The following is a 23430-nucleotide window of genomic DNA, read 5'->3' on the forward strand; positions in this document are numbered from 1 at the left end:
TTCGCCAATATTCGATAAATTTATTCAGGCACGATTTTCACTTGAAATTTCTTAGAATCAAGATTCAAAACTGCAAAGATTTCAAATTGCATAATAATTTATAATGTATTTTAAAAAATCAATAAAATGATCAAACGAAAAAATAATTTGTAACCCCTCCCCCTCCAGTACTTTGGCTATTGGCCAAAAACACAAACCGAAGCTGGCAAGTTACAAAAACGAAATACACGATTGAAATTTTTTTTTTGAAAGTTAAAATGATGCAAAAAAAATGAAATATAATAATTACAATAACGTGCAACAGCTTGTATTCTAGTTTTCAAGTCTTTCGAAGGTCATAATAAATTAAGTAAGACGATTTACAAATTACAATCAACATTATTGGCACTATAGAAATACAGATAGATAAATACTTACAAATAATTACCTAAATTTAATCAACAAATACGTACGTATTATAAACCGATCAACCGTTCTCAAAAAAAAATCCCTTCAATTATTATTAAGGGAGAAAAATGATAATCGATACAAAAAATTTAAACAATATAAATCCGAAGAAAAGCTCTGAGACCAGGAACACGAAAAAAAATAGATATACGAGGCGTACAAAAAATTAACATTACAGGTAACATTTCGCTAAAATACGCTTTTTACACTGAAGAATTATTATTATATTAAAGTATCGTCTTTAGCATGCACAGGAATACATTTCATCGATTTTGTTGTCTTTTCATACGTCTTTCTAATTTCTTTTGCTTTTTCTCGTTCACTTCGGGTGGCTGATTGGCAGCTGATTGTTGTTGGAAGTATGGGCCGAGGAAGTTTACCCAAGCTAACCACAGTGCTCTTCCAGGAGCCTAGATACAAAAGAAACAGAACGTTTAATACATGAGCATGGGTAATTGGGCACATTCAAGTAAAGTAAAATGCCCAAATGTGGCTGCGCTGGTGTTCAAATGGAGAGATTAAGAGCCAAGTGAGGATTTTGGTAAGTTTGAGAATAATTTTAAATGTCAGGTCCAATCTGCACACATCAAAAGAAGTTGATGCAGAAAAAATTACAAAAAAAATCGATCCAGACTACAACAATTTTTGCAAGAGAAAGGCTTTTTAGAAATTATCGACAAAAAAGTGACCCTTGGTGGCAATTTCTGCCAAAAAAGTTGAATCATTTCGAAACTTTTCAGTGAAAAAGTGAGACGTTATGACTGTTTTTATAAAAAATAGTGCACATTTTTGACAATTTCTGACAAAAGGCGATACTGGCAATTTTAAGAAAAGGAAAGATTTTTTTTACCAATTTCTAGAAAAAACAGAAAAATTTGGGCAACATTTGGGAAAAAAATTCGAGCCTTTTTGATTTTTGGCAGAAGGAGAGGCAGCGAGACAGGTTTTCTTTTTTAACAATTTCTGGGGAAAAAGTGGCACTTTGACGCAATTTTTACAAAAAACTTACTCTTTGGACTTTTTTTTGAAAAAAAAATATTCAGAAAAAAACGAGACTTTTTTTTAGCAATTTTGACTGAAGGCGAGATTTTTTATTTTAGGTCGGAAATAACCATCTATCAACTTCAACAGAAGGCAGGGCTTTTTAATATTTTTTAGCAAAAAAAACTGAGGTTTATTTGAAATTGTTTTGAAAATAAGTTGTTCAAAAGATGTGAGATTCTCTCTACTTTTAATTGATAAGATTTTCAAGTCAGTAAAAGTAATCTATGGCTTGCCAACCTACATTTAACTAAAAAAATAAACCTTAAGGCGGTCACATTTGAGCATTTCACCTCAACACTAAATACTAAAACAATGAAAAATCCAACAGATACCAACCAATAACCATAGCAACCAGAAATACGAAGAATAAATAGATAATACTTGACAGCCAGCAGTCAAAATGAATAAGTCTTTGATATGTCTGAAAAACAAAAAAACAGCAATGAAACGAGACGATTAAAATATTAATTTAATCGAAAAAAATCAAGAATAACTCACTCAGACACACCACCTTCCATATTCAGATCCAAACCCGAATCTATTAATTGACCCTCAGCACTATATTTCGTCTTCGCCATACTTGCCATAAATTGATAGCTACCAATATACAATGAAGAAGAAAATACCAGTAAACTCTGCACAAAAAGAAAATCATAATCATTGAACCAGAAATTCTTTCAAACCATTCTCCTATGAACGTTGTCGTTACTCACAATTTGCTTAAAAGTTAAGATATCAAAGAAGAAAAATCCGGATACTAGATATAAAGCATTTGCAATCAGAGCCATATTTCTGTAGAACTGTAGAGTTGATTTATTCTCCGCAACGATTTGTTTCTGGCCTTTAGTGGCTTGCTTTCCTTTTGCAGCCTGTGAAAGTGAAAACAAAAGTTAGTAAATCTTGAATAGAATAATTTCAAAAGATTTTAAAGTCAATGTATTTTACAGTTAATGACGACCATAAAGGTCTTGAAATATAGTTTACTTACTGCCATTTTCCAGGATAAACTTTCTATTCCGAAATGCACAAATCTATTTCTCTCGAATTAGAAGTAAAGTACCATCGGAATTCTCTGTTACTCTACGAATAAACCATCACCAAAAAAAAACACCAAATTGGCTTCAATTTACTCCAAAATCAGATTAATTTTTCGACGAAAATCTCACCGAAACTTAAATAATTGTATTTATAAGGCAAAAAATTAGAACAAATCAAGTTATTCAAGTTCCAACAGAAATTATCAGCTCGTAGGTATCGGCCACGATTTCCAAAATGACATGTAAACACATAGACCATAAAAAACAAGATAGCCAACGTCTTCTTTTTTCGAAGCAAATTCTCGTTACTTTTTTCACCACCAGGTTTCGCTCGTAAAATTTTATCCCACAAGTTGAATATCTATGCAATCTAGTTCAATCTATGCAAAATAGGAAAACAATCGCATTATCACAAAATGTGCTCAAAAATTTGATAATTTTAACGTAAAATACGTTTAAAATAAAATTCGAGCTTAATTTATCAATGTGCGTTGTAAAAAGTGTAAATGTCCCAATACAAATTCGATTTTTCCGGTATCAAATTAATCAAAATGCCGAACCAGAAGAAGAAGGTCGCCACGAAGACGAAGAAATCCACGAAAACGAAGAAATTCGAGAAACCCAAATTTCAAGAACCTGCTCCAGTTAAACCAATTATCGAGCCAAAATCAAAAACACCCGAAGTCGTCACGCTTTCAGATTCAGAAGACTCCAAAGATCCTGTCCTAGTTATTAACGATTCTGCAGATATTATTAGCATATTAGAGTCTAGCTCTAGCGAAGATGAATGTGAAACTGAAAATCCATCCGTCGAAGTAATCACGTTAGATGACAGCGATTCGTTCTGTAACAATAAACCAAATATGCCAGCTCCCGACTACATCCCTATACCCGATTACCTCACGAAAAATCTTTGTGTCAATCAAAAGAAACGTAAAAAGAAGCAGATCTCGCCTGATGCAGGAACAAAGAGACGTAAAAAAAAGCAGCTCAAGAATGACGATGTGGTGATCGTCAGCGATGGTCGTAAAACGAAAGAAAAATTTACACCGATTCTTAAACTTGCTCAGTCAAATATACTTGTTGGTGATAAAAAAACTACTGGGTTGAGGCCCGTAGTTATCGACGGACCAAATGTTGCTCACGGGTATGATTTCATCATCGTGTTTCGTTGGCAATGTTGTGTTTACATTTATCATTTCCATGTGTTCTTTTATTTTTGTTTTTTAGATACGGAAACGGTTGCTTTGATATTCAAGGCGTTATTCTAGTGATACAATATTTTATTAAGAGAGGTCATACCGAAATAACGTGTTTTTTACCAGCTCATTATAGACACAGAGGACGAACACCTGAAGAAAGTCACATTTTAGAAGTCTACGAAAAAGATGGAATCATATCTTATACCCCTTCTCGCAAACTTTTCGGGAAATATATTACACCTTATGATGATCGGTAATAACATCACTATTTGTTGATTTATAAATATTTATAATTGCATTACTAATCCATAATTTTTTTCAGCTTTATCGTACAATATGCTAGCGAATTAGGAGGTGTCATTATTTCTAACGACGGATACAGAGATATATGCGAAGAAGAGCCAGCTTGGTTGGAAACCGTACAAAACAGGTATATGTATTGATAATTTTCTACCAAATCGTTAATTTGTTACTAATCCATTGTTTTTTTCTGCAGACTGATTAATTATACTTTTGTAAAAAATACTTTTATGCTTCCGAAAGATCCTTTAGGACGAAATGGACCATCATTGGATGATATCCTGAAATTTTCTTGAAGTTTTTACCAATCTATAAAAACGTCCGTTGTACCGTTCCTTAATTTATTTCAATTTTTGTTATTTTTTTACTAATGTGTACCATTGGTTTCGAAGTTACTTCAAATCATTCAAATTTGAAAAAATCAATTTAGCTGTCAGCTAAAAAATCTTTGTATGTGTATAAAATTTGTATTTTTTTTTCTTTTTTTTAAATATCTGATTTAATTTATTAAAGAAGTAAAATCTTTTGTTTAATAATCTCTTTTTGTTTATTTTTTTCTAACAATAAAATTTTTTTACATGAAAAAAAAAATCATAGAACATAAAAAATGAAATCGTAGAAAGATATTTCCTCACTGCTGGATATTTGAATCGTGGTTCAGTAATTTTTATAATGTTTCAACCTGGAAATAAATTTTCGTTTCGTTTGAGTGAAATATTTTGAAATACTGAAGAGTACTTCGGTTTTTAAACAGCTCAATAATTTTACCTGTACAGTAGCACTTTCCGTTGATCATTTCCAATAGCGAAAAATCCACTCGACGGTGAGAAACTCATAACCCTGGCGAGACTGATATTCGACTGGAATCCGGGGAAATTCGAGAATACCGTCATACTTGGAAAATGCACCTTGAAAATGAATAAAAGTTGAACGAATCGTTCGTAGATGAAAATTTACACAACGAGGATAAAATCTTACCAGTCTCACTGCGTTCTTTTTTTCATTCGAAGCAATAGCTAATATTTCCGAAGAGCTGTTGAATTGTAGAGATGTAATAGGGGTGACTAAATTATTAACGACTTTCTTCGGTTCGATGTAATTCGATTTCGTAGGCATTTCGTATAAATTAACGATACCGGAAGATGATCCGGTGGCTAGAACTTGATTATTGCTCGATAGTGTCATTTTGATACCTTTCAGGCATCCTTCGTCTTGCATTTTTTTCACACAGTATCTCGTTTTCATGTCCCATTCGTAAATTTCACCTCTATCTGTTGTAAATACGAGGATTAATTTGGAGTAAATAACGTATATGGATATTAATTTACTCGAAAACTGAGTTTTTACCTCCGTAAGAGTACATCGTGGATCCGTCATTATTAAAACAAATGTCGATAGCATCATTATTCATTTTCAAATCACCGATCCATTCTTTAGTTTTGGCAGCGAGTAAATGAATATTTCCATATTTACCACATATGGCGATAAATTTACCATCCGGTGATACTTGAAAATTCTACCAAAATTGACGAATAAATTAGCTAAAGAAATACTCTGGCATTTGGCTGAGTTAAAGTTACATACCGACATATTCACAGCACCGATTGAATGATGAAATGGCACTTGGACAGATTTACCTTCCATCATATCGTAATAGAAAAAGGAACGTTTGCTTCGTGACCCTACGTAAAATTGTTCGCCATCTTTTGAAAATCGAGCACAATTTATAGGAAAATCTTTAAACTTGATGGTTTGTAATTTATTATTATTTACTCCGTCAACCTAAATAAAAGTTCGAATTGAATAATTAAACCAAATTTGGCTAAAAAAAAAAGAAATAATAACCACTTAAAATAGCTTTACTTGAAATATCGAAGCTGTACCCGAAATACCAGCAACTAAAGCGACCGTAGAAGTAGGATGGAATTCGACAGCGTTTATCAGAGGTCCTTCGATTTTCGTTTCTTTATTCAAATCTTCCATCTTTTCCACTCTTATTACACCTTTCGGTAGAGTAGGTGATTTTTTAGTCAATAATTTACCGCATCTCTGCAATAAAACAATCAATATAATCTCAGCTCTTTTCAATACGATGATCGATGAATAATCTCGTAATTCTTACCCTAGTTTCATCGATATCGTCATCATCACTGTCAGCTTTTTGAGGTTCTTTTTTCGTAGCCCATTTCGGAGTTCCTACAGTTTGATTGAATTTTCTCCGGAGTACGTTTTGGTAACTATCTTCAGATTGCGACGTAGCATATTTTTTCAATTTGAAAGGGATTCTGAGCAATTAACAGATAGAAATTGTTTAAAACAGCGATGTAAGATTACTAAATACTCCGTATTTGATCAATTTTACTCGATTTGATCGTCGTCTTCGTCGACCCAGGCTGCTTTAGATTGGATATCAGTAATTTGAGGTTTGTCGTCAGTTTCTTGATCTTCTTCGACTTCATTATCTGATGTTGATTTACCTACAGCGTCGAATAAGCCACGTTTTTTGCCGAGAACTATCTTCTCTAGTCTGTGAACATTCGTAAGAGATGAAATTAAGCCATGTTTTGAGTAAGGTTTTGAGGATAATTTCAATTTACCTTTCTTGTTCTTGGAGTAATTTTTCCTGATTGCTGAGTTTATCTTCGGATTTAATGAATAAAAGGACTTCATCTTGATCAAGTGACATGGTTGTTCGGTATCTACTACTTTCTGACGTCGAATATTATAATTTATTCAATTAATTCAATTAATCATCGCGATTTGATCATAATTTCTGAAATTATTTTCAAAATTCAAAAACACGTGAAAATTGTTATCAATCTGCGATTTTCCTCACATTCCCCTCCCGCCCATCTTCAGCCAACAAATCGATTAACCAATTTTTCAAATCTTCAATTGGCAACACTGAATATTCATCCATTTTGAAATTCTGTTTTGAAAGTCAACAAATCGAATTTTTTTCGAAATTTTTTTTTCTCTCCTCTTCCCCCTTTCTCTAGTAAAATAGATAATAGAAAATTTTGATTATTTTCTTGTCTTGACTTAAACTTCGCATTAAAGTAATTAGATTTCAGATTAGATTATTCTCAATCGAACATAATATCGGAATTGTCAAAACACTCGATCTCGCGTTTAATTATTGATCAAGTCGAACAATGTGACTTATTATTGAGCAATCGAACGACAAACTTTCAAATTAACCATGACTGCTTCAACATCTGGTAATCATAATTTCAAAATCGTATTATTGGGCGAAGGTGCCGTTGGCAAAACGTCCATTGTTCTGCGTTACGTCGAGGATAAGTTCAACGATAAGCATCTTAGTACCCTTCAGGTGAGCATTTCACGTAATTGAAAAGACCACTTAAAACATGTACTAACACTAGGAAGTGTTTTGCAGGCTTCGTTTTTGAACAAAAAGCTCAACGTTGGAGGTAAACGAGTCAACTTAGCAATATGGGATACTGCTGGTCAAGAGAAATTTCACGCTCTGGGCCCAATTTACTACAGAATGTCGAATGGCGCAGTACTTGTGTATGATATTACGGATGAAGATTCTTTTCAAAAAGTAATCCTAGTGAAAATATCGCTAATATTATTTGAAATCGTTCATTGACCCCCTCAATTTATTTACGTACAGGTCAAGAACTGGGTTAAAGAGTTGAAGAAAATGTTAGGCCAAGATATCTGCATAGTTATCGTTGGTAATAAAACTGATCTCGAGAAAGATAGAATCGTACCTTTAGAATTAGCTGAACAGTAAGTTAACCTCACCTCTCAGCTTCAACTTTATAGCTGTATTTTTACTCGACTAATGTTCAATTCTATTTATTCCAGATACGCCAAACAAGTCGGCGCAAAACATTATCTCGTGTCAGCAAAACTAAACCGTGGCATAGAAGAATTATTCTTAGAATTGACTCAGCTCATGTTACATAAAGCCGAAGAGCAAAGTAAACTGAAAGAAAACGCCCTCAGTAGAGGCGGTAGCCTAAAACGTAACGTTCTCATAGTCGACGACGAAGAAGAAAATAATTCGTCACAGCGTAGAAAATGCTGCGGTGGTCCGTCGCATTGATATTCGTCATTCTCGTTCTATTCAGATTCCAAAATTAATCAGTATTTTGTAAGTTTTATTATTTATCGATGTACTTTTACTATATCCAACTGTGTTAATCTTCTGTTAATCCTTTATTACGAATCTGAGGATCGAATTCGCATCGTGTTAGAATATAGCTAGATTTCTGATGTATTGATTTGTCGAGTCGTAATACGAGTAATAATTGGCGTTGTACGCGCATTGTTTCAATTTTAATACATATTTTTTTTTCTATTTCCTATTTTTATGTTGTGCTTTTACGCGATTTTAATTTTTCGTCAAACTTTTTTTTTTTATAATTATAAGGCGAGTTGTTCATTTTCAGACTCATTCTGTTCTATGTACAGTTACCGTAATACATGATCTTGTGCGTTTCTAGTTACTTATTGATTTTTTCCACCAATGATACGCGTCGATGGTTATGGTATTAATTTACTATCGCGCGTAGAGTACGAAATTTAGATAATTTTACCAATTATTCGTCTGTTTGAAGATGAATTATCGACTATCCGAGCGATTATTATCGATAATTTACCGAACGAGTTTTCAATATACGTGTAACTACATAAGTGTAACGTCAGTGCCTATAGTAATATCTAATCACTTAAATGTCGAGTTTAACTGAAAATGAACAAAATTACGTGCTCGATGAAACTGTGTTATAACCTTGGAAAAATGAACTCGATACACTTCATAGAAGTGTTACTGCTCTACTTTGATGTGACCGAAGTAAATTCTTTGAAATTGCGTAAATTTTGAAGAGATTAATTCCCTAATTAATATGAATTATTATTTTTTTTCAAGTCAACACTTCCTAAATTCCTTTATTTGTACTTCATGGTTCGTGAATGATTTTGATATCAAAATTTTAAAAAAAAAAAAACATCCGAAGTGAAAAAATTTTCAAAAAAATTGCATTTTCTCAAAAATTTTAAATCAAGGTTCAATTTGGACGTCAGTTTTGTGCTCAGTGGCCTCAAATTAGCAAGAAAACGTAGTAAAATTTCTATTTTCGAACATACTTTTAAAATCGCTAAAAACTCCAGAATGGTCTAAAATTAGTACCTACTTACTTATTGATGTGTGAAAGCTGAAACAAAAAAAATTATCAATATTCGTTCACTTTGCTCAAAAAATTTATATTTTATAAAAAGTTTGAAATCACCATCGAATCAGCTTCACCTATTGGATTTTATAAATTTTCAAACATTCGTCAAAAATCCAAAAATTTATTTCAGAACTCTTCCAGTGAACCCTGAAAAATTCAATTATTCCATCCTCTCTCCCTTTCCTTCCTTCTCACAAGGGAACCTCTCGAGGTGTCACACTCCGATTTGAACGGGACCGCGATTTTTGGAAAGAGCATAGTCTAAAACCCCCAAAACCAAATTTTCAGCTGTCCAAGTTCATTTTTCGATTTTTGGCGAATTTTTGAAAATTCAAAATTGACTGTTTTTGGCGATTTATGCTTTTTTTTTTAAAGTACGTATTTGATTAGTAAAAATGGTCAAAATAAGTCCCAAAACTAATATTAATTACCCAAATCCAAATTTTACCATTTCCAGCCATTATGGAGCCTCCAGCGCGATTTTTCAATTTCTCCAGAATTTTGAATTTGCTCCAGAAGGCGTGAATATGCAGTTTCGGGCAGCTAAAAATCGAGTTGTGCATTATACTCGACCTGTTTAACGAGGTTATCTACATTTGAGCCGATTTTGGGAGTGACACCTCAAGAGTGGTTTTTTGACCAGCTTTTTTTCAAAATTAAAAAATCCAAAAGATCAAAAGATGACCGTTTGTGAGGAAATTTTTGAAATTTGTGCGAATCGCTGTATTTCTTTAAGAACTAACCCCCGGAGCGCAAATTCTACCATTTCTAGGGCACATTTCCAGCCGTTTTGGAGCGAGAGTGACACCTCAAAAAACCACTCTTAAGGTGTCACTATCAAAATCGGCTCAAATTTGGATAAACTCGTAAACAGGACGAGTGTAATGTATACAACTCGATTTTTAGCTGCCCAACTTCATATTCACTTCTTCTGGAGCAAATTCAAAATTCTGGCGAAATTGACAATCGCGCTGGAGGCTCCAGAATGGCTGGAAATTGTAAAATTTTGATTTGGGGGGTTAGTTAAGGACAAAATACAGAGATTCGCGCAAATTTCAAAAATTTCCACACAAACGGTTATTTTTGGATTTTTTGGATTTTTTAAAATTTTGAAAAAAGCTGGTCAAAAAACCACTCTTGAGGTGTCACTCCCAAAATCGGCTCAAATGTTGATAAACTCGTTAATCAGGTCGAGTATAATACACAACTTGATTTTTAGCTGCCCAACTTCATATTCACGCCTTCTGGAGCAAATTCAAAATTCTGGAGAAATTGAAAAATCGTGCTGGAGGCTCCAGAATGGCTGGAAATGGAAAAATTTGGATTTGGATAATTAATATTAGTTTTGGGACTTGCTTTGACTATTTTTACTGATCAAGTTCATACTTTTAAAAAAAAGCATAAATCGCCAAAAACAGTCAATTTTGAATTTTCAAAAATTCGCCAAAAATCGAAAAATGAACTTGGACAGCTGAAAATTTGGTTTTAGGGGTTTTAGACTATACTCTTTACAAAAATCGCGGTTCCGTTCAAATCGGAGTGTGACACCTCAAGAGGTTCCCTTGTCAGACCAAATAAGACGTACTTAGAAATAAATTTAAGCAAAAACGTACAAATTACTTATGTAAATCTACAATACATTATTTTCGCTAAAATTTGAAATTACAATTTGCGACCATGAATTTTTTGGGTGGGGCATAGAGCAGCTGCTGAATATGTACCTTGGGAATCGAAACCTCGAGATGTCGAGATGTTCCCTGCTGAAATTAATTTGAGCTCTACTTGAAAACCATACCATTAGGCACACCCATATTATTTTACTCAACAAAAAAAAAAACTACTGTAAAATAAAATACAAATTTAATTAAATCACCAATGCCATAAACAACTCAAAATGAAATAAGGAACATCTAACTCTGAAACAATCATTGAAATTGCTAATTTGCTAACAGCTAGAAATGAACATAGTTACGAGGTACATCGATAAATTGAGAAGCATCAAAAACATTGTAAAACGGCTGTAAATTTTCCGTATTAAAATAAATATAGAGGGCAATCTTACAGTCACCAAGGAGAAGAGATTATTCATGTTGCACTACTTGAGCCTACACTGTTCAAGTTCCAAGTGCTTTACAAGACTACAATCGTGCTTGTATCGATTACCGCAATTCATACAGCAGAAACAGATTTCTTCGACATGAACTGTTTGCTCGTGACGCTTTCTACTACAACTATCAGAAAATGTTTTACCGCACATGGAGCAGCTAACTTCATCCAGACTTAAATTTGATACATGGTTATTCTTGATATGATAAACTAAGCTTTCTTTGATTCGGCATCGATACTTGCAATGCGCGCAGTAATAATTAGAATCAAGAGACCTCTGATCATTGATGTGGGCCAGAATTACATGTCGCTTCAAAAAACATTTTTTTGCAAACGATTTATCGCATTCGGCGCAATCAAATGGTTTCGAAGCTTCATGGGAAATCAAATGCCTTTCCAGATTAGCCTGCTTGCTAAAATTCCGATCGCAAACGTTACAAGCGAAAAACTGACTCGAATCTAATGCAAATCAAATAAAAAGAAATAAAAGTTGATAATTTAATCAGTTAATAAATTACCGAGATAAATGAAGATTAATTAATTACCATTTGTAGTCTGTGGCTTGCTCGTGTTTTTTTTTCGTTTCGATGACACCAATTTTCTAACTTTCTTGGCACCCAAAACAGTAGTCGAGTCACGATCCTCAACACTTACACCATCATCTACATCTGCAGACGTAAATTCGGATAATTTTGAAGAGCAATAATGTCCAGCAAGGCGTCTGTGAGTATTTAGATCACACTGAGCTGTATAACGTTTGCCACAAATGTCGCACTTATAGGGTCGCGTGTGATAGGGAGCGTGACATAGATTGATATGTTGATTCATATCATAATTGCTTCTGAATGATTTATCGCATTCAGCACATTTAAATGGTTTCACACCTTCGTGAATTAACATATGTCTTTTGAGATTTTGTTGACGACTGAAATGTTTACTGCAAATGCTGCAAACGAGAGATTGGCGACGATCTAATGTATCTAAATATGACAAAAAGAAACGGAAATAATATTAACAACTCGTAAATTATGTACAATAAGACTAATTTGGCCAGCATTTGTAAAAGTTGTAAACTTATCTACATACCTGAAACTTTCTTTGGTTTCTTTACAGAGGTTGAGCATTTGTGAAACTTCAGATCGCTCCGAGATGAATAAAGTTTGCTGCAAATATCGCATTTAAACGGTCTGCTTTGATAAGGCATATGTATTGAAAATATATGTAACTTCATTTGTTGCTTCCTTGTGAACGATTTACCGCAATCAGCACATTCGAATGGTTTTAAACCTTTGTGCAAAGACATATGTCTGTTCATGTTCTTCATGTTACTGATACTCCGATGACAAATGTTGCAGACCAACGATTGGCTAGCATCTGATTAGAAATAAAAATGAACGAAAATAATTATCTTGTTTAGAAATTTACACCAATACCGATTAGCACACACTTGTAACTTACCAGGAGCTTCATTTCGTTTCCAAGAGGCCTTATTTTTCAATTTCTTGGTTTCCAAAACGGTCGTTGAGTTGCATACATCGCTATTCAAATCTGAAAATGAAACTTCCAGCGATTCGGAAACAGAAGCAGCAATAGATGTACACAATTTTTCAGCGTGCTCGTTCGAAAACGAATTAGACTCAAGATTGTGACTATCCGAAGTGAGAGAATCACCATACTCCCAACCGACTTCTGGCAATAAAATACACACTATTGGAATTGGAGACAAACCGAATCCATCAGCTGTATTCAAACGACCACGTTTTGATGTATTTTGATTAGAACTCTCGTTCAATGCTTCATTTGAACAGTCGTATTGTAGAATATCATCCAAACGCGAATTTATATGTTTGCACTCGTTGATAGTTTCGATGAATTTCGATCTTAATGTCTCTTGGCGAGCTAAGTAGCTGAAAATCAAAATAAACATACGTCAAATTGTTGATACCTTCTGATTGTTGATATGTAATAGTGAAATTTGAAGCTTGAGATAGTCTCACTTGAAAAACTCTTCATTAAAATTACCTAATTCCAGATGCGGTAGACTTTGTACAGTGTAGAGTTAAATCATTATACTCTGATTTTAACATAGCAATATTTTCTTTAGCTGTGTCGAGTTTCTTCTTCAAAATTTCGTATTCCTTAACTCGTTCAGTGGACTGGGATGATGAAATCGAAGAATAACTGTTGATGAAATATATAAGTGAAATTGTCAATTAATCATGCGAAATGGTCAATTTGAATAATGAAACGTTCATATATTTACGTACTTGGAGAGTTTCCGGATATTTTCTGTAAATAAAGTTTCACACTGACGCATTGAGTCTTCATATTTGTAAATATTATTCATCATGTTGTATTTTTTGATACTGATAGATGACAGAACCGAATAGCTAAAAGTGTCTATCGATTTTAACTAGATAGAAGAGAATTCTCTCATAATTATTTACAATTTGCATGATTTAAATTCCAAGTCTATTAGGCAGGTTAAGAGAACAGAACAAATCCGCTTCTGTTATCATTTCTTATCACAATACGAACAGATGGTTTATGACTGCTTGAGTGCTTGCCTATTTTATGAATTGAAGGCGCCATGTGCCATGTGCTTCGCAAAAATCAAAATTCCAAATTCACCAATTTTGAAAAAAAATCATCAAAAATAAGGAAAAAAAGAAATGATTGAACTTTGAATCATTTACATGATGTACACTAAAAACCTAAGATGCAAATTTCCTGATATTTCGTAGAATTGAATAGTGTTTGGAAAAAATTGAAAAAAAAAATGTTCACCAATTTTGTCCATTTTTATATTTTTTTGTCAACGATTTTTTAAAAAACTTTTTCCCATCAATTGACTATTAAGTAACCCCAGTAAGTAGTAACCCTTTTCAAAAATGTTGATCAATTTTTTTTCACAATTTTATGCGTAGGTACAATTTTAATAAAACTTTGTTTTTTTCCCAATAATTTTCTACAATTTTCTACTTTAAGACCCCTATAATATTGCGATCACTCTTCACTTTTCTGACTTTTCAGACATTTTCACGAATTTTCCACCAATTTTAGCCAAATGTTACAATTCTTCAAAGAATTTTTGAGATTTGCAATTTGAATTATTGTTATAATTTTTAAAAAAATCACGTAAAAGTTATTTTCCAAATTCTTGCAAAAAATTGCATTTTCTCAAAAATTATAAATCAAAATTCAAATTTTAATTGGGACGTCACTTATGTGCTCAGTGACTTCGAATTAGCAAGAAAACGTCATAAAAAATTAAATTTTTGAACATTATTTTCTAGATTAATTTTCATGGTCAATTTCCAAGAGCTGAAATGAAATTCATTAGATGGAGCAGTTTGAAATTTCTATACTTAGAACATTATAAAATCGCTAAGAGCTCCACTAGAATGGCCCAAAATTAGTAGTTTTTGATTATTGATGTGTGATTGCGTGAGAGCTGAATTGAAAAAATTATTAATATTCGTTCACTTTGCTCTATTTTTAATTTATAAAAAAGTTTGAAAATCACCCTCGAGGGCTCGAATCAACTTTATCAGTTTTTTTTTTTAAATGTGAAATATTTATTTTCAGAACTCCGCAACTGAACACCGAAAAATATAACTCTTCAGAATATAGGTGATTTATTATTTTCACTAAAATTTGAAATGACAACCATAAATTCTTATGGGAGGGGCACAGAGCAACAGCTGAATCTATACCTTATTAGAGCATTCAATCTGGGGAAAGAAACCTCAAGAAATCAAGACGATTCTTGGTGGACTTAATTTGAGCTGTGCTTGAGAACCACACCATTAGGCACGCCCATATTATTCTGTACTCAACAAAACAAAAAATCTATTAAATGAAAAACAAATTTAATAGATGACAACAGTGCAATATCTAATGGGAATTGAAATGATGAATATTAAAATCTAAAACAATCATTAAAAAGTGCTAATTTGATAATAGAATAGCTAAAAATGAACACATTTAGGAGGTACATCGCTTAATTGATCTGCGAAAATATTGTAAAATGGCTGTAAATTTGCCATATAAAAATAAAAGTTTAAGGGCAATCTAAATCTTACAGTCAGTCACCGAGGATAAAACATTAGGTATTCATGCACTACTTGAGCATACACTGTTCAGTTTCAAGTGCTTTGCAAGACTCTTATGGTACTTGTATCGCTTACCGCAAGTCGTACAATAGGAATTTTTTTTTTTGAACATGAACTGTTCGCTCGTGAAATTTTCTACTCGAACGGGTGGAAAATGTTTTGCCACATACGGTGCAGCTAAATTCATCAATCACTAAATTTGATAGATGGTTTTTCTTAATATGATAAACTAACATTTCTTTGAATCGGCATCGATACTGGCAATGCGCGCAACAATAATGAGAGTCAAGAGACCCCGGATCATTGATGTGCATCAGAATTATATGATTTCTCATCACATCTTTTCTTGCAAAGGATTTATCACATTCGGCGCATTTAAATGGTTTCAAGGCTTCATGGGAAATCAAGTGTCTTTCCAGATCATACCGCCTGCTGAAATTTCGATGACAAACGTTACAAACGAAGAACTGGCTCGAATCTAATGCAAATCACATGAAAAGAAATAAAATGTGATAATTTAATTAGCTAATAAATTGAGACCAATGAATAAAACCAGTATTTGTATGTACTTTGTAGCTTACTCGAGTTTTTCTTTCCTTTAGATGACACCAATTTTCTAACTTTCTTGGCATTCAAAACAGCAGTTGAGTCACGTTCTTTAACAGTTAATCCATCATCTACATCTGCAGACGTTTTGGATAATTTTGAAGAGCAATAATGTCCAGCAAGGCGTTTGTGAGCATTTAGTTCCCACTCAGCTGCATAACGTTTGTCACAAATGTCGCACTTATGTGGTCGAGTGTGATAGGTAGTGTGACATATACGAGTGTGTTGATTCATATTAGCTTTTGTTCTGAATGATTTATCGCATTCAGCACATTTAAATGGTTTCAGACCTTCATGAATTAACATATGTCTTTTAAGGCTTTGTTGGTGACTGAAATGTTTATGGCAAATGTTGCAAACTAGAGATTGGCGACCATCTAATAATGTAAATACAACAAAAAGAAACGAAAATATTATGAACAAGAACAACTCATAAATAACGAACAATAGGACCAATTTGGCGAGCACTTGTAAGCTTGCAAACCTGAAACGTGTGTGGAATGATTGCTTAGGGTTGTTGAGCATCTGTGATTATTCATATTGTTCCGATATGAATAAAATTCGTTGCAAGAATCGCATTTATGAGGTCTGCTTTGATAGGGCATATGCATTGAAAATATATGTGACTTCATATTTTGCTTTTTAGCGAACGATTTACCGCAGCCGGCACATTCGAATGGTTTGAAACTTTCATGCAAAAACATGTGTCTTCTCATCTGCTTTTTATTACAGATATTTCGATGACAAATGTTGCAGACCAACGACTGGTTGGGATCTGTAGAGAAATAAAGATAAACGGAAATAATTCTCTTGTTTATAAATTCAGACCAATCCCAATTACCTCACACTTGCAACTTACTAGGAGCAGATGCTTCATTTCGTTTCGAAGATCCTGGATTTTTCAATTTCTTGGATTCTAAAACGCTCGTTGAGGATGAGCTGCATTTCTTCACTGCTACATCGCCATTCAAATCTGAAGATGAAACTTCCAGCGATTTGAAAGCAGGAGCAGCAGCAGATGCACACAACTCTTCAGCATGCTCCTTTGAAAACGAATCAGACTCAAGATGGAGACCATCCCAAGTAAGAGGTTCGCCATAGTCCCAATCGAGTTTCGGCAGTAAGATACATATTTTGGGAATTGAAGACAAATCGAATCCATCAGCTCTATTCGAACGACCACGTTTTGATGTCTTTTTATTAGAAGTTTTATTCAATGCTTCATCAGAACAGTCGTGTAGGATATCATCCAAACGCGAATTTATGTGTTTACACTCGCTGATTGTTTCGATGAATTTCAACCTTAACGTCTCTTGGCGAGCTAAGTAACTGAAAATCAAAATAAACGTATGTCAAGTTGTTGGTACTAGCTGATTGTTGATAATGGTGAAATTTGAAACTAGAGATAGTCTCACTTGAAATACGTTTCTTTAAAATTACTTCCAATTGAGGTAGACTTCGTACAGTGTAAAGTTAAATCATTATACTCTGATTTTAACGTAGCAATATTTTCTTGAGCTGTATCGAGTTTCTTTTTCAAAATTTTGTATTCTTCAACTCGTTCAGTGGACTCTGATGGTGAAATCGAGGATGACAGTAGACACATGGAATAGCTGTTGATGAAATATATATAGGTATGTCAATTAATCATTCAAAATGGTCAATTTAAATAATGAAACGCTCGTATTTACGTACTTGCAGAGTTTAAGGATATTTTCTGTAAGTAAAGTTTCACACTGACGCATTGAGTCTTCATATTTGTAAATATAATCCATAATATTGTATTTTTTGACACTGATAGGTGACAGAACAGAATAGCTAAAGGTACCAATCGATTTTTCACTAGATAGAAGAGAATTCTCTCATAATTCCCTTCATGATTTGAATTCCAAGTCCAGAAGAAGAACTGAAGAAATCGGCTTCTGTCACTGTTATCATTTCTTATCATTAACAACCTCTAGGCAACAACTGTTACAAGTTACAACGGTTACAACAGATGGTTGGCTTGCCTATTTTATGTATTGAAGGAGTCACGTGCTTCGCAAAACTCCAAAAAAAATCACTATTTTGAATAAAATTATCAAAAATAAGGGGAAAAAGGAAATGTTTGAATCATTCCAATCATCTAAATGATGCCCGCAGTGTTTTTATTTATTTCATAAATTAACTTTACGCTAATTCAAATTTTAATTCTTCTCGATATTTTGTAAAATGTTTGCGTCGAATGTTTGGAAAAAATTAATAAACTAAAAATTTTCACCAATTTTGCCCATTTTTTTCAATAATTCTTTCAAAGTGTTTCTCCTTGAGTAGCTCTAGTGACCCTTTCGAAAACAGGGGTTTTTTCGCACGGGGAATTCAATTCCGGTGTCCAATCGCACGGACGAAGCTTCCTCAAAACTAGAAAACTACAGTTCTTTGAGCTCAAAAAAATTATGTATGAAAAAACACCGAATTTTGCTCCTTAATAAATCTTGATGTTTTTTTTTCAATAATTTTTGTACAATTCTCCGATAGGTACCTCAAAGAAACACTACAAAAAATTGAAAAATAATTTTACTGAATATTTCCCCTAGAATATTGCAATCATTTTTCTGACATTTTCGCGAATTTTCCATCAATTTTAGCCAAATGTTTCAATTCTTCAAAGAATTTTTGAGATTTGCTTTGAATTGTTTTAATTTTTTTTAAAAAAAAAACCAAGTAGATAAGTAAAAGTTATTTTCTAAATTCTTGCAAAAATTGCTTTTTTTTCAAAAATTAAAAATAAAAATTCACATTTCAATAATTAGGACGTCACTTTTGTGCTCAGTGACCTCGACTTAGCAAGAAAACGTCATGAAAAATTAAATTTTTGAATATCATCATTTTCTAAATTAATTTTCATGGGCAATTTCCAAGTGCTGAAATTCAAATCTCTGGAGAACATTACCTAAAATTAGTAGTTGTTGATTGTTGTAGTGTGATTGTGTGGAAGCTGAAAATTTGTATTTTATAAAAAAAGTTTGAAAATCACCCTCGAAGGTCGAGGCCTCGAATCAACTTTATCAGTTTTTTTTCTTTGTTTAATTTACAAAAATTCGTCAGAGAAATCCAAAAATTCATTTCAGATTTCAGAACTGTGCATGGACCCCAAAAAATATACTTTTATCAGAATATAGGCAATTTATTATTTTCACTAAAATTTGAAATGACGACCATGAATTTTTTGGGGGGGCACAGAGCAATATCTGAATATATTACCTTATTAGAGCATTCATTCAGGGGATGGAAACCTCGAGAAGTCGAGATGATCCCTGGTGAAATTAATTTGAGCTGTACCTCTACCTACCTACTGAAAATCATACCATTAAGCATACCCATATTATTTTGTAGGTAGATACATTTTTTAAAAAACTTATAACTTATAAGTAAAATGAAAAACAAATTTAATTGATGACAACAGTGCAATATGGTTGATTTGATCATAGCTTAAAATGAACACACTTAAGAGGTAGGTACTTTGATTAATGATTGATAAACAACGAAAATATCGTAAAATGACTGTAAATTAGCCGTATTAAAATATAGTCAAGGACAATTTTTACAGTCACTGAGGAGAAAAGAATATTATTCATACAAATGCACTACGTGGGCATACACCGTTCAAGTCTCAAGTGTTGTGCAAGACCCCTACCGTACTTGTATCGATTACCACAATTCTTACAACAGAAACATCTTCCTTTGACATGAACTGTTCGCTCGTGACGCCTTTTAATAAAACCGTCAGAAAAAGTTTTACCACATATGGTGCAGCTGAATTCTTCGAGACTTACATTTGATATATGGTCTTTCTTGATATGATAAACTAAGCTTTCTCTGAATCGGCATTGATACTTGCAATGCGCGCAATAATAATGAGAGCCAAGAGACCTGTGATCATTTATGTGCACCAAAACTACATGTCGTCTTACAGCAGGTTTTGTTGCAAAAGATTTTTCACATTCGGCGCATTTAAATGGTCTCGAAGCTTCATGTGAAATCAGATGTTTTTTCAGATTAGCCCGCTTGCTGAAATTCCGATTGCAAACCCCACAAATGAAAAACTGGCTCGAATCTAATGCAAATAAAATAAAAATAAATAAAAGTTGATAATTGATCAACTGCTAATAAATTGAAATTGATGAAGATTAATTTACCATTAATAGTCTGTAGCTTTCTCGAGTTTTTCTTTCGTTTTGATGACATCAATTTTCTAGCTTTCTTGGTCGTGTTGCGTTTCTTAACAGTTACACCATCATGTACATTTACAGACGTAAATTTGGATAATTTTGAAGAGCAATAATGTCCAGCAAGGCGCTTATGGGTATTTAGATTGCTCTGAGTGGCATAACGTCTGCTACAAATGTCACACTTGTATGGTCGGATGTGATAGGGAGAATGACATCGATGGATATGTTGATTCATATCATATTTGTTTCTGAATGATTTACCACATTCAGCACATTTAAATGGTTTTGCGCCTTCATGAATTAACATAATGTCTTTCGAGATTATTTTGGTTACTGAAATTTTTTCGGCAAATGTTGCAAATAGGAGGTTGGCGACGATCTAATGTAAATACAACAAAAAGAAACGAAAATCATATAAATAAGTAACTCATAAATTACAATAAGACGATTTTGGCCAGCACTTGTAAAAGTTGTAAAGTTACATACGTGAAACTTTCATTGGTAATGTAGATGATGAGCATCTGTGATACTTCAGATTGCTTTGAGATGAATAAAATTTGCTACAAATATCGCATTCATATGGTCTGCTTTGATAGGGCATATGCATTGAAAATATATGTGTCTTCATATTTCCCTTCCTTGTGAACGATTTGCTGCAATCGGCACATTTGAAAGGTTTCACACCATCGTGAATTAACATATGTTTTTTGAGATAACTTCGATCACTGAAATTAGTTCGGCAAATGTTGCAAACGACAGATAGGTGACGATCTAATGTAAATATGACAAAAAGTAACGGTAATATTATAAACAACTCATAAATTATGTGCATACAATGAGACCAACTTGGCCAGCACTCGTAAAAGTTGTAAACTTATCTACATACCTGAAACTTTCTTTGGTTTCTTCACAGATGTTGAACATCTGTGAAACTTCAGATCACTCCGAGATTAATAAAATTTGCTACAAATATCGCATTTATAAGGTCTGCTTTGATAGGGCATATGCATTGACAATATATGTGATTTCATATTTTCCTTCCTTGCAAACGATTTACCGCAATCGGCACATTCGAAAGGTTTTAAACCTTCGTGCAAAAACATGTGTCTTCTCATCTTTTCTTCGTTACAGATATTCTGATGACAAATTTTGCAGACCAACGATTGGCTGGAATCTGATTAGAAATAAAAATAAACGAAAATAATTCTCTTGTTTATAAAAGACCAATACAGATAACCTCATACTTGATACTTACTAGGAGCTTCATTTCGTTTCGAAGAGGCCCAATTTTTCAATTTCTTGGTTTTAAAAATAGTCGTTAAGTTGCATTTTTTGACAGCTACATCGTTATTCGAATGTAAAGATGAAACTTCTAGCGATTTGGAAGCAGAAGCAGCAGTAGATGTACACAACTCTTCAGCATGCTCGTTCGAAAACGAATTAGACTCAAGATTGTGACTGTCTGAAGTAAGAGGATCGCCATGGTTCCAATCGAGTTTCGGCAATAAGATACATATTTTGGGAATTGAAGATAAATCGAATCCATTGCCTGAATTTGAACGACTCGGTTTCGATGTATTTTGATTACAACTGTCGTTCGATGCTTCATTAGAGTTCGAACAGTCATGAAGAATAGCATCCAAACAGGAAATTTATATGTTTGCCCTCGCTGATTGTTTCGATGAATTTCAATCTTAACGTCTCTTGGCGAGCTAAGTAACTGAAAATTAAAATAAACGTACGTCAAGTTGTTTACTACTAGCTCATTGTTGATAATGGTGAAATTTGAAACTAGAGATAGGTAGCCTTACTTGAAAACCTTTTCTTTAAAATTAATTCCAGATGAGGTAGACTTTGAACAGTGTAGAGTTAAATCATTATACTCTGATTTTAACGTAGTAACATTTTCTTGAGCTGTGTCGAGTTTCTTCTTCAAAATGTTGTATTCCTTAACTCGTTCAGTGGACTCGGATGAAGAATTCGAGGATGACAGTAGACACATGGAATAGCTGTTGATGAAATATATAGGTATGTCAATTAATCATTCAAAATGGTCAATTTGAATAATGAAAAGTTCGTATTTACGTACTTGCAGAGTTTAAGGATATTTTCTGTAAATAAAGTTTCACACTGACGCATTGAATCTTCATATTTGTAAATATAATCCATGATGTTAGATTTTTTGATACTGATAGATGACAGAATAGAATAGCTAAACGCAAATCGGCTTCTGTTATCATTTCTTACCACTAACAACCCCTAGGACTAAGTAACAACAGATGGTATGGTTGGCTTGCCTATTTTATCCATTGAAGGAGCCACGTGCTTCGCAAAACTCCAAATTCACCAATTTTGAAAAAAATCATCAAAATGTAAAAAGAAATGTTTGAATTATTCTATTCATTCAAATGATGCCCATACAGGTAGTGTTTTTATTTCATAAATTAAATCTATGTCGTAAAATTTTTGCGTCAAATGTTTGGAAAAAATTAAAAAACAAAAAATTTGCACCAGTTTTGTCCATTTTTTTCTACGACTTTTTTAATGCGTTTCTCCATAATTGTTGATCAATTTTTTCACTATTTTATACAATTTTAAATAACGTTTTGTGACCCATTCAGGGTTAAATTGAATAATGAACGTGATTTTTGGGTTCAACAACCTCAAATTAGTCAGAAAACGTGGTTAAAAATTCCAAATTCGACATTTTTTTTCAGCTTATTTTGAGCGAACGAAGCGTCGTCGGGACAATCTGACACCGGAAATGAACTCGCAGTCCCAAACCCCCCCCCCCCGCCCCTAGCCGAAAATTTAACTCATATACGCTCAAATTTCGATGGACCATTTCTTCGCGCAAAATGACGCTTTTTTCCTCGAAAAATGACTCATCAAAATTTGCACGTAAACGAGTTGAATTTTCGATTATGGGGGTTTTTTGGCACGGACGAAGCTTTCTCAGTACTCGAAAACTACACTTCTTTGAGCTCAAAAAAATTATGTATGAAAAAACAGCGAATTTTGCTCCTTAATAATTCTTGATGTTTTTTTTCAATAATTTTTGTACAATTTTCCTATAGGTACCTCAAAGAAACACTAAAAAAAATTGAAAAATAATTTTACTGAATATTTCTCCTAGAATATTGCAATCATTTTTC

The 23430-nt window shown here is 33.3% G+C and overlaps 5 protein-coding genes across 5 annotated transcripts; 2 read left to right on the plus strand and 3 right to left on the minus strand.

Moving 5' to 3' along the window:
* Nucleotides 1-226: 226 nt before the first annotated feature.
* On the minus strand, nt 227-2778 carry LOC135849491 (transmembrane protein 208). Its single transcript, XM_065369957.1, has 5 exons — nt 2480-2778; nt 2205-2360; nt 1990-2126; nt 1828-1912; nt 227-857 (listed from the first exon to the last, which is right to left on the minus strand). The coding sequence occupies exons 1-5, from the start codon at nt 2483-2485 to the stop codon at nt 711-713; spliced, it is 531 nt and encodes a 176-aa protein (XP_065226029.1). The 5' UTR covers nt 2486-2778; the 3' UTR covers nt 227-710.
* A 132-nt stretch (nt 2779-2910) lies between these two features.
* On the plus strand, nt 2911-4332 carry LOC135849486 (uncharacterized). Its single transcript, XM_065369953.1, has 4 exons — nt 2911-3675; nt 3759-3983; nt 4053-4160; nt 4227-4332. The coding sequence occupies exons 1-4, from the start codon at nt 3035-3037 to the stop codon at nt 4324-4326; spliced, it is 1074 nt and encodes a 357-aa protein (XP_065226025.1). The 5' UTR covers nt 2911-3034; the 3' UTR covers nt 4327-4332.
* A 221-nt stretch (nt 4333-4553) lies between these two features.
* On the minus strand, nt 4554-6867 carry wcd (U3 small nucleolar RNA-associated protein 18 homolog wicked). The gene is made up of 9 exons (XM_065369936.1): nt 6628-6867; nt 6393-6557; nt 6153-6315; nt 5894-6079; nt 5615-5812; nt 5378-5546; nt 5009-5301; nt 4799-4938; nt 4554-4712 (listed from the first exon to the last, which is right to left on the minus strand). Exons 1-9 carry the CDS (start codon nt 6714-6716, stop codon nt 4688-4690), a joined length of 1428 nt encoding a protein of 475 aa, XP_065226008.1. The 5' UTR covers nt 6717-6867; the 3' UTR covers nt 4554-4687.
* Nucleotides 6868-7019: 152 nt separating this feature from the next.
* Nucleotides 7020-8507, plus strand: Rab21 (RAS oncogene family member Rab21). The gene is made up of 4 exons (XM_065369955.1): nt 7020-7364; nt 7431-7598; nt 7671-7789; nt 7868-8507. Exons 1-4 carry the CDS (start codon nt 7233-7235, stop codon nt 8106-8108), a joined length of 660 nt encoding a protein of 219 aa, XP_065226027.1. The 5' UTR covers nt 7020-7232; the 3' UTR covers nt 8109-8507.
* Nucleotides 8508-11080: 2573 nt separating this feature from the next.
* LOC135848334 (zinc finger protein 62-like) lies at nt 11081-22702 on the minus strand. The gene is made up of 12 exons (XM_065368232.1): nt 22365-22702; nt 22087-22284; nt 16924-17393; nt 16549-16839; nt 16028-16441; nt 15533-15936; nt 13611-13756; nt 13366-13524; nt 12802-13250; nt 12430-12717; nt 11889-12323; nt 11081-11802 (listed from the first exon to the last, which is right to left on the minus strand). The coding sequence occupies exons 1-12, from the start codon at nt 22442-22444 to the stop codon at nt 11333-11335; spliced, it is 3804 nt and encodes a 1267-aa protein (XP_065224304.1). The 5' UTR covers nt 22445-22702; the 3' UTR covers nt 11081-11332.
* Nucleotides 22703-23430: the final 728 nt, after the last annotated feature.

Source organism: Planococcus citri, chromosome 5, assembly GCF_950023065.1.
Source record: "Planococcus citri chromosome 5, ihPlaCitr1.1, whole genome shotgun sequence".
Classification (NCBI taxonomy): Eukaryota; Metazoa; Arthropoda; class Insecta; order Hemiptera; family Pseudococcidae; genus Planococcus; species Planococcus citri.

Bases quoted from the DNA above. Each gene is read 5' to 3' on its own strand.
- Rab21 (XM_065369955.1), top strand. From the start codon at position 7,233: ATGACTGCTTCAACATCTGGTAATCATAATTTCAAAATCGTATTATTG. The intron at 7,365-7,430 runs GTGAGCATTTCA...AGTGTTTTGCAG, and splicing joins AGCATCTTAGTACCCTTCAG to GCTTCGTTTTTGAACAAAAA. The intron at 7,599-7,670 runs GTAATCCTAGTG...ATTTACGTACAG, and splicing joins ATGAAGATTCTTTTCAAAAA to GTCAAGAACTGGGTTAAAGA.
- LOC135849491 (XM_065369957.1), bottom strand. The intron at 2,127-2,204 runs GTGAGTAACGAC...CTTTTTGTGCAG, and splicing joins TCTTAACTTTTAAGCAAATT to AGTTTACTGGTATTTTCTTC. The intron at 858-1,827 runs GTTGGTATCTGT...TTTTGTATCTAG, and splicing joins TCTGGTTGCTATGGTTATTG to GCTCCTGGAAGAGCACTGTG.
- LOC135848334 (XM_065368232.1), bottom strand. From the start codon at position 22,444: ATGGATTATATTTACAAATATGAAGATTCAATGCGTCAGTGTGAAACT. The intron at 22,285-22,364 runs GTACGTAAATAC...TTTCATCAACAG, and splicing joins AATATCCTTAAACTCTGCAA to CTATTCCATGTGTCTACTGT. The intron at 13,525-13,610 runs GTACGTAAATAT...TTTCATCAACAG, and splicing joins AATATCCGGAAACTCTCCAA to TTATTCTTCGATTTCATCAT.
- wcd (XM_065369936.1), bottom strand. From the start codon at position 6,716: ATGTCACTTGATCAAGATGAAGTCCTTTTATTCATTAAATCCGAAGAT. The intron at 6,080-6,152 runs GTAAGAATTACG...GTTTTATTGCAG, and splicing joins ACGATATCGATGAAACTAGG to AGATGCGGTAAATTATTGAC. The intron at 4,939-5,008 runs GTAAGATTTTAT...TTCATTTTCAAG, and splicing joins AAAAGAACGCAGTGAGACTG to GTGCATTTTCCAAGTATGAC.
- LOC135849486 (XM_065369953.1), top strand. From the start codon at position 3,035: ATGTCCCAATACAAATTCGATTTTTCCGGTATCAAATTAATCAAAATG. The intron at 3,676-3,758 runs GTATGATTTCAT...TTTGTTTTTTAG, and splicing joins GGACCAAATGTTGCTCACGG to ATACGGAAACGGTTGCTTTG. The intron at 3,984-4,052 runs GTAATAACATCA...AATTTTTTTCAG, and splicing joins ATTACACCTTATGATGATCG to CTTTATCGTACAATATGCTA.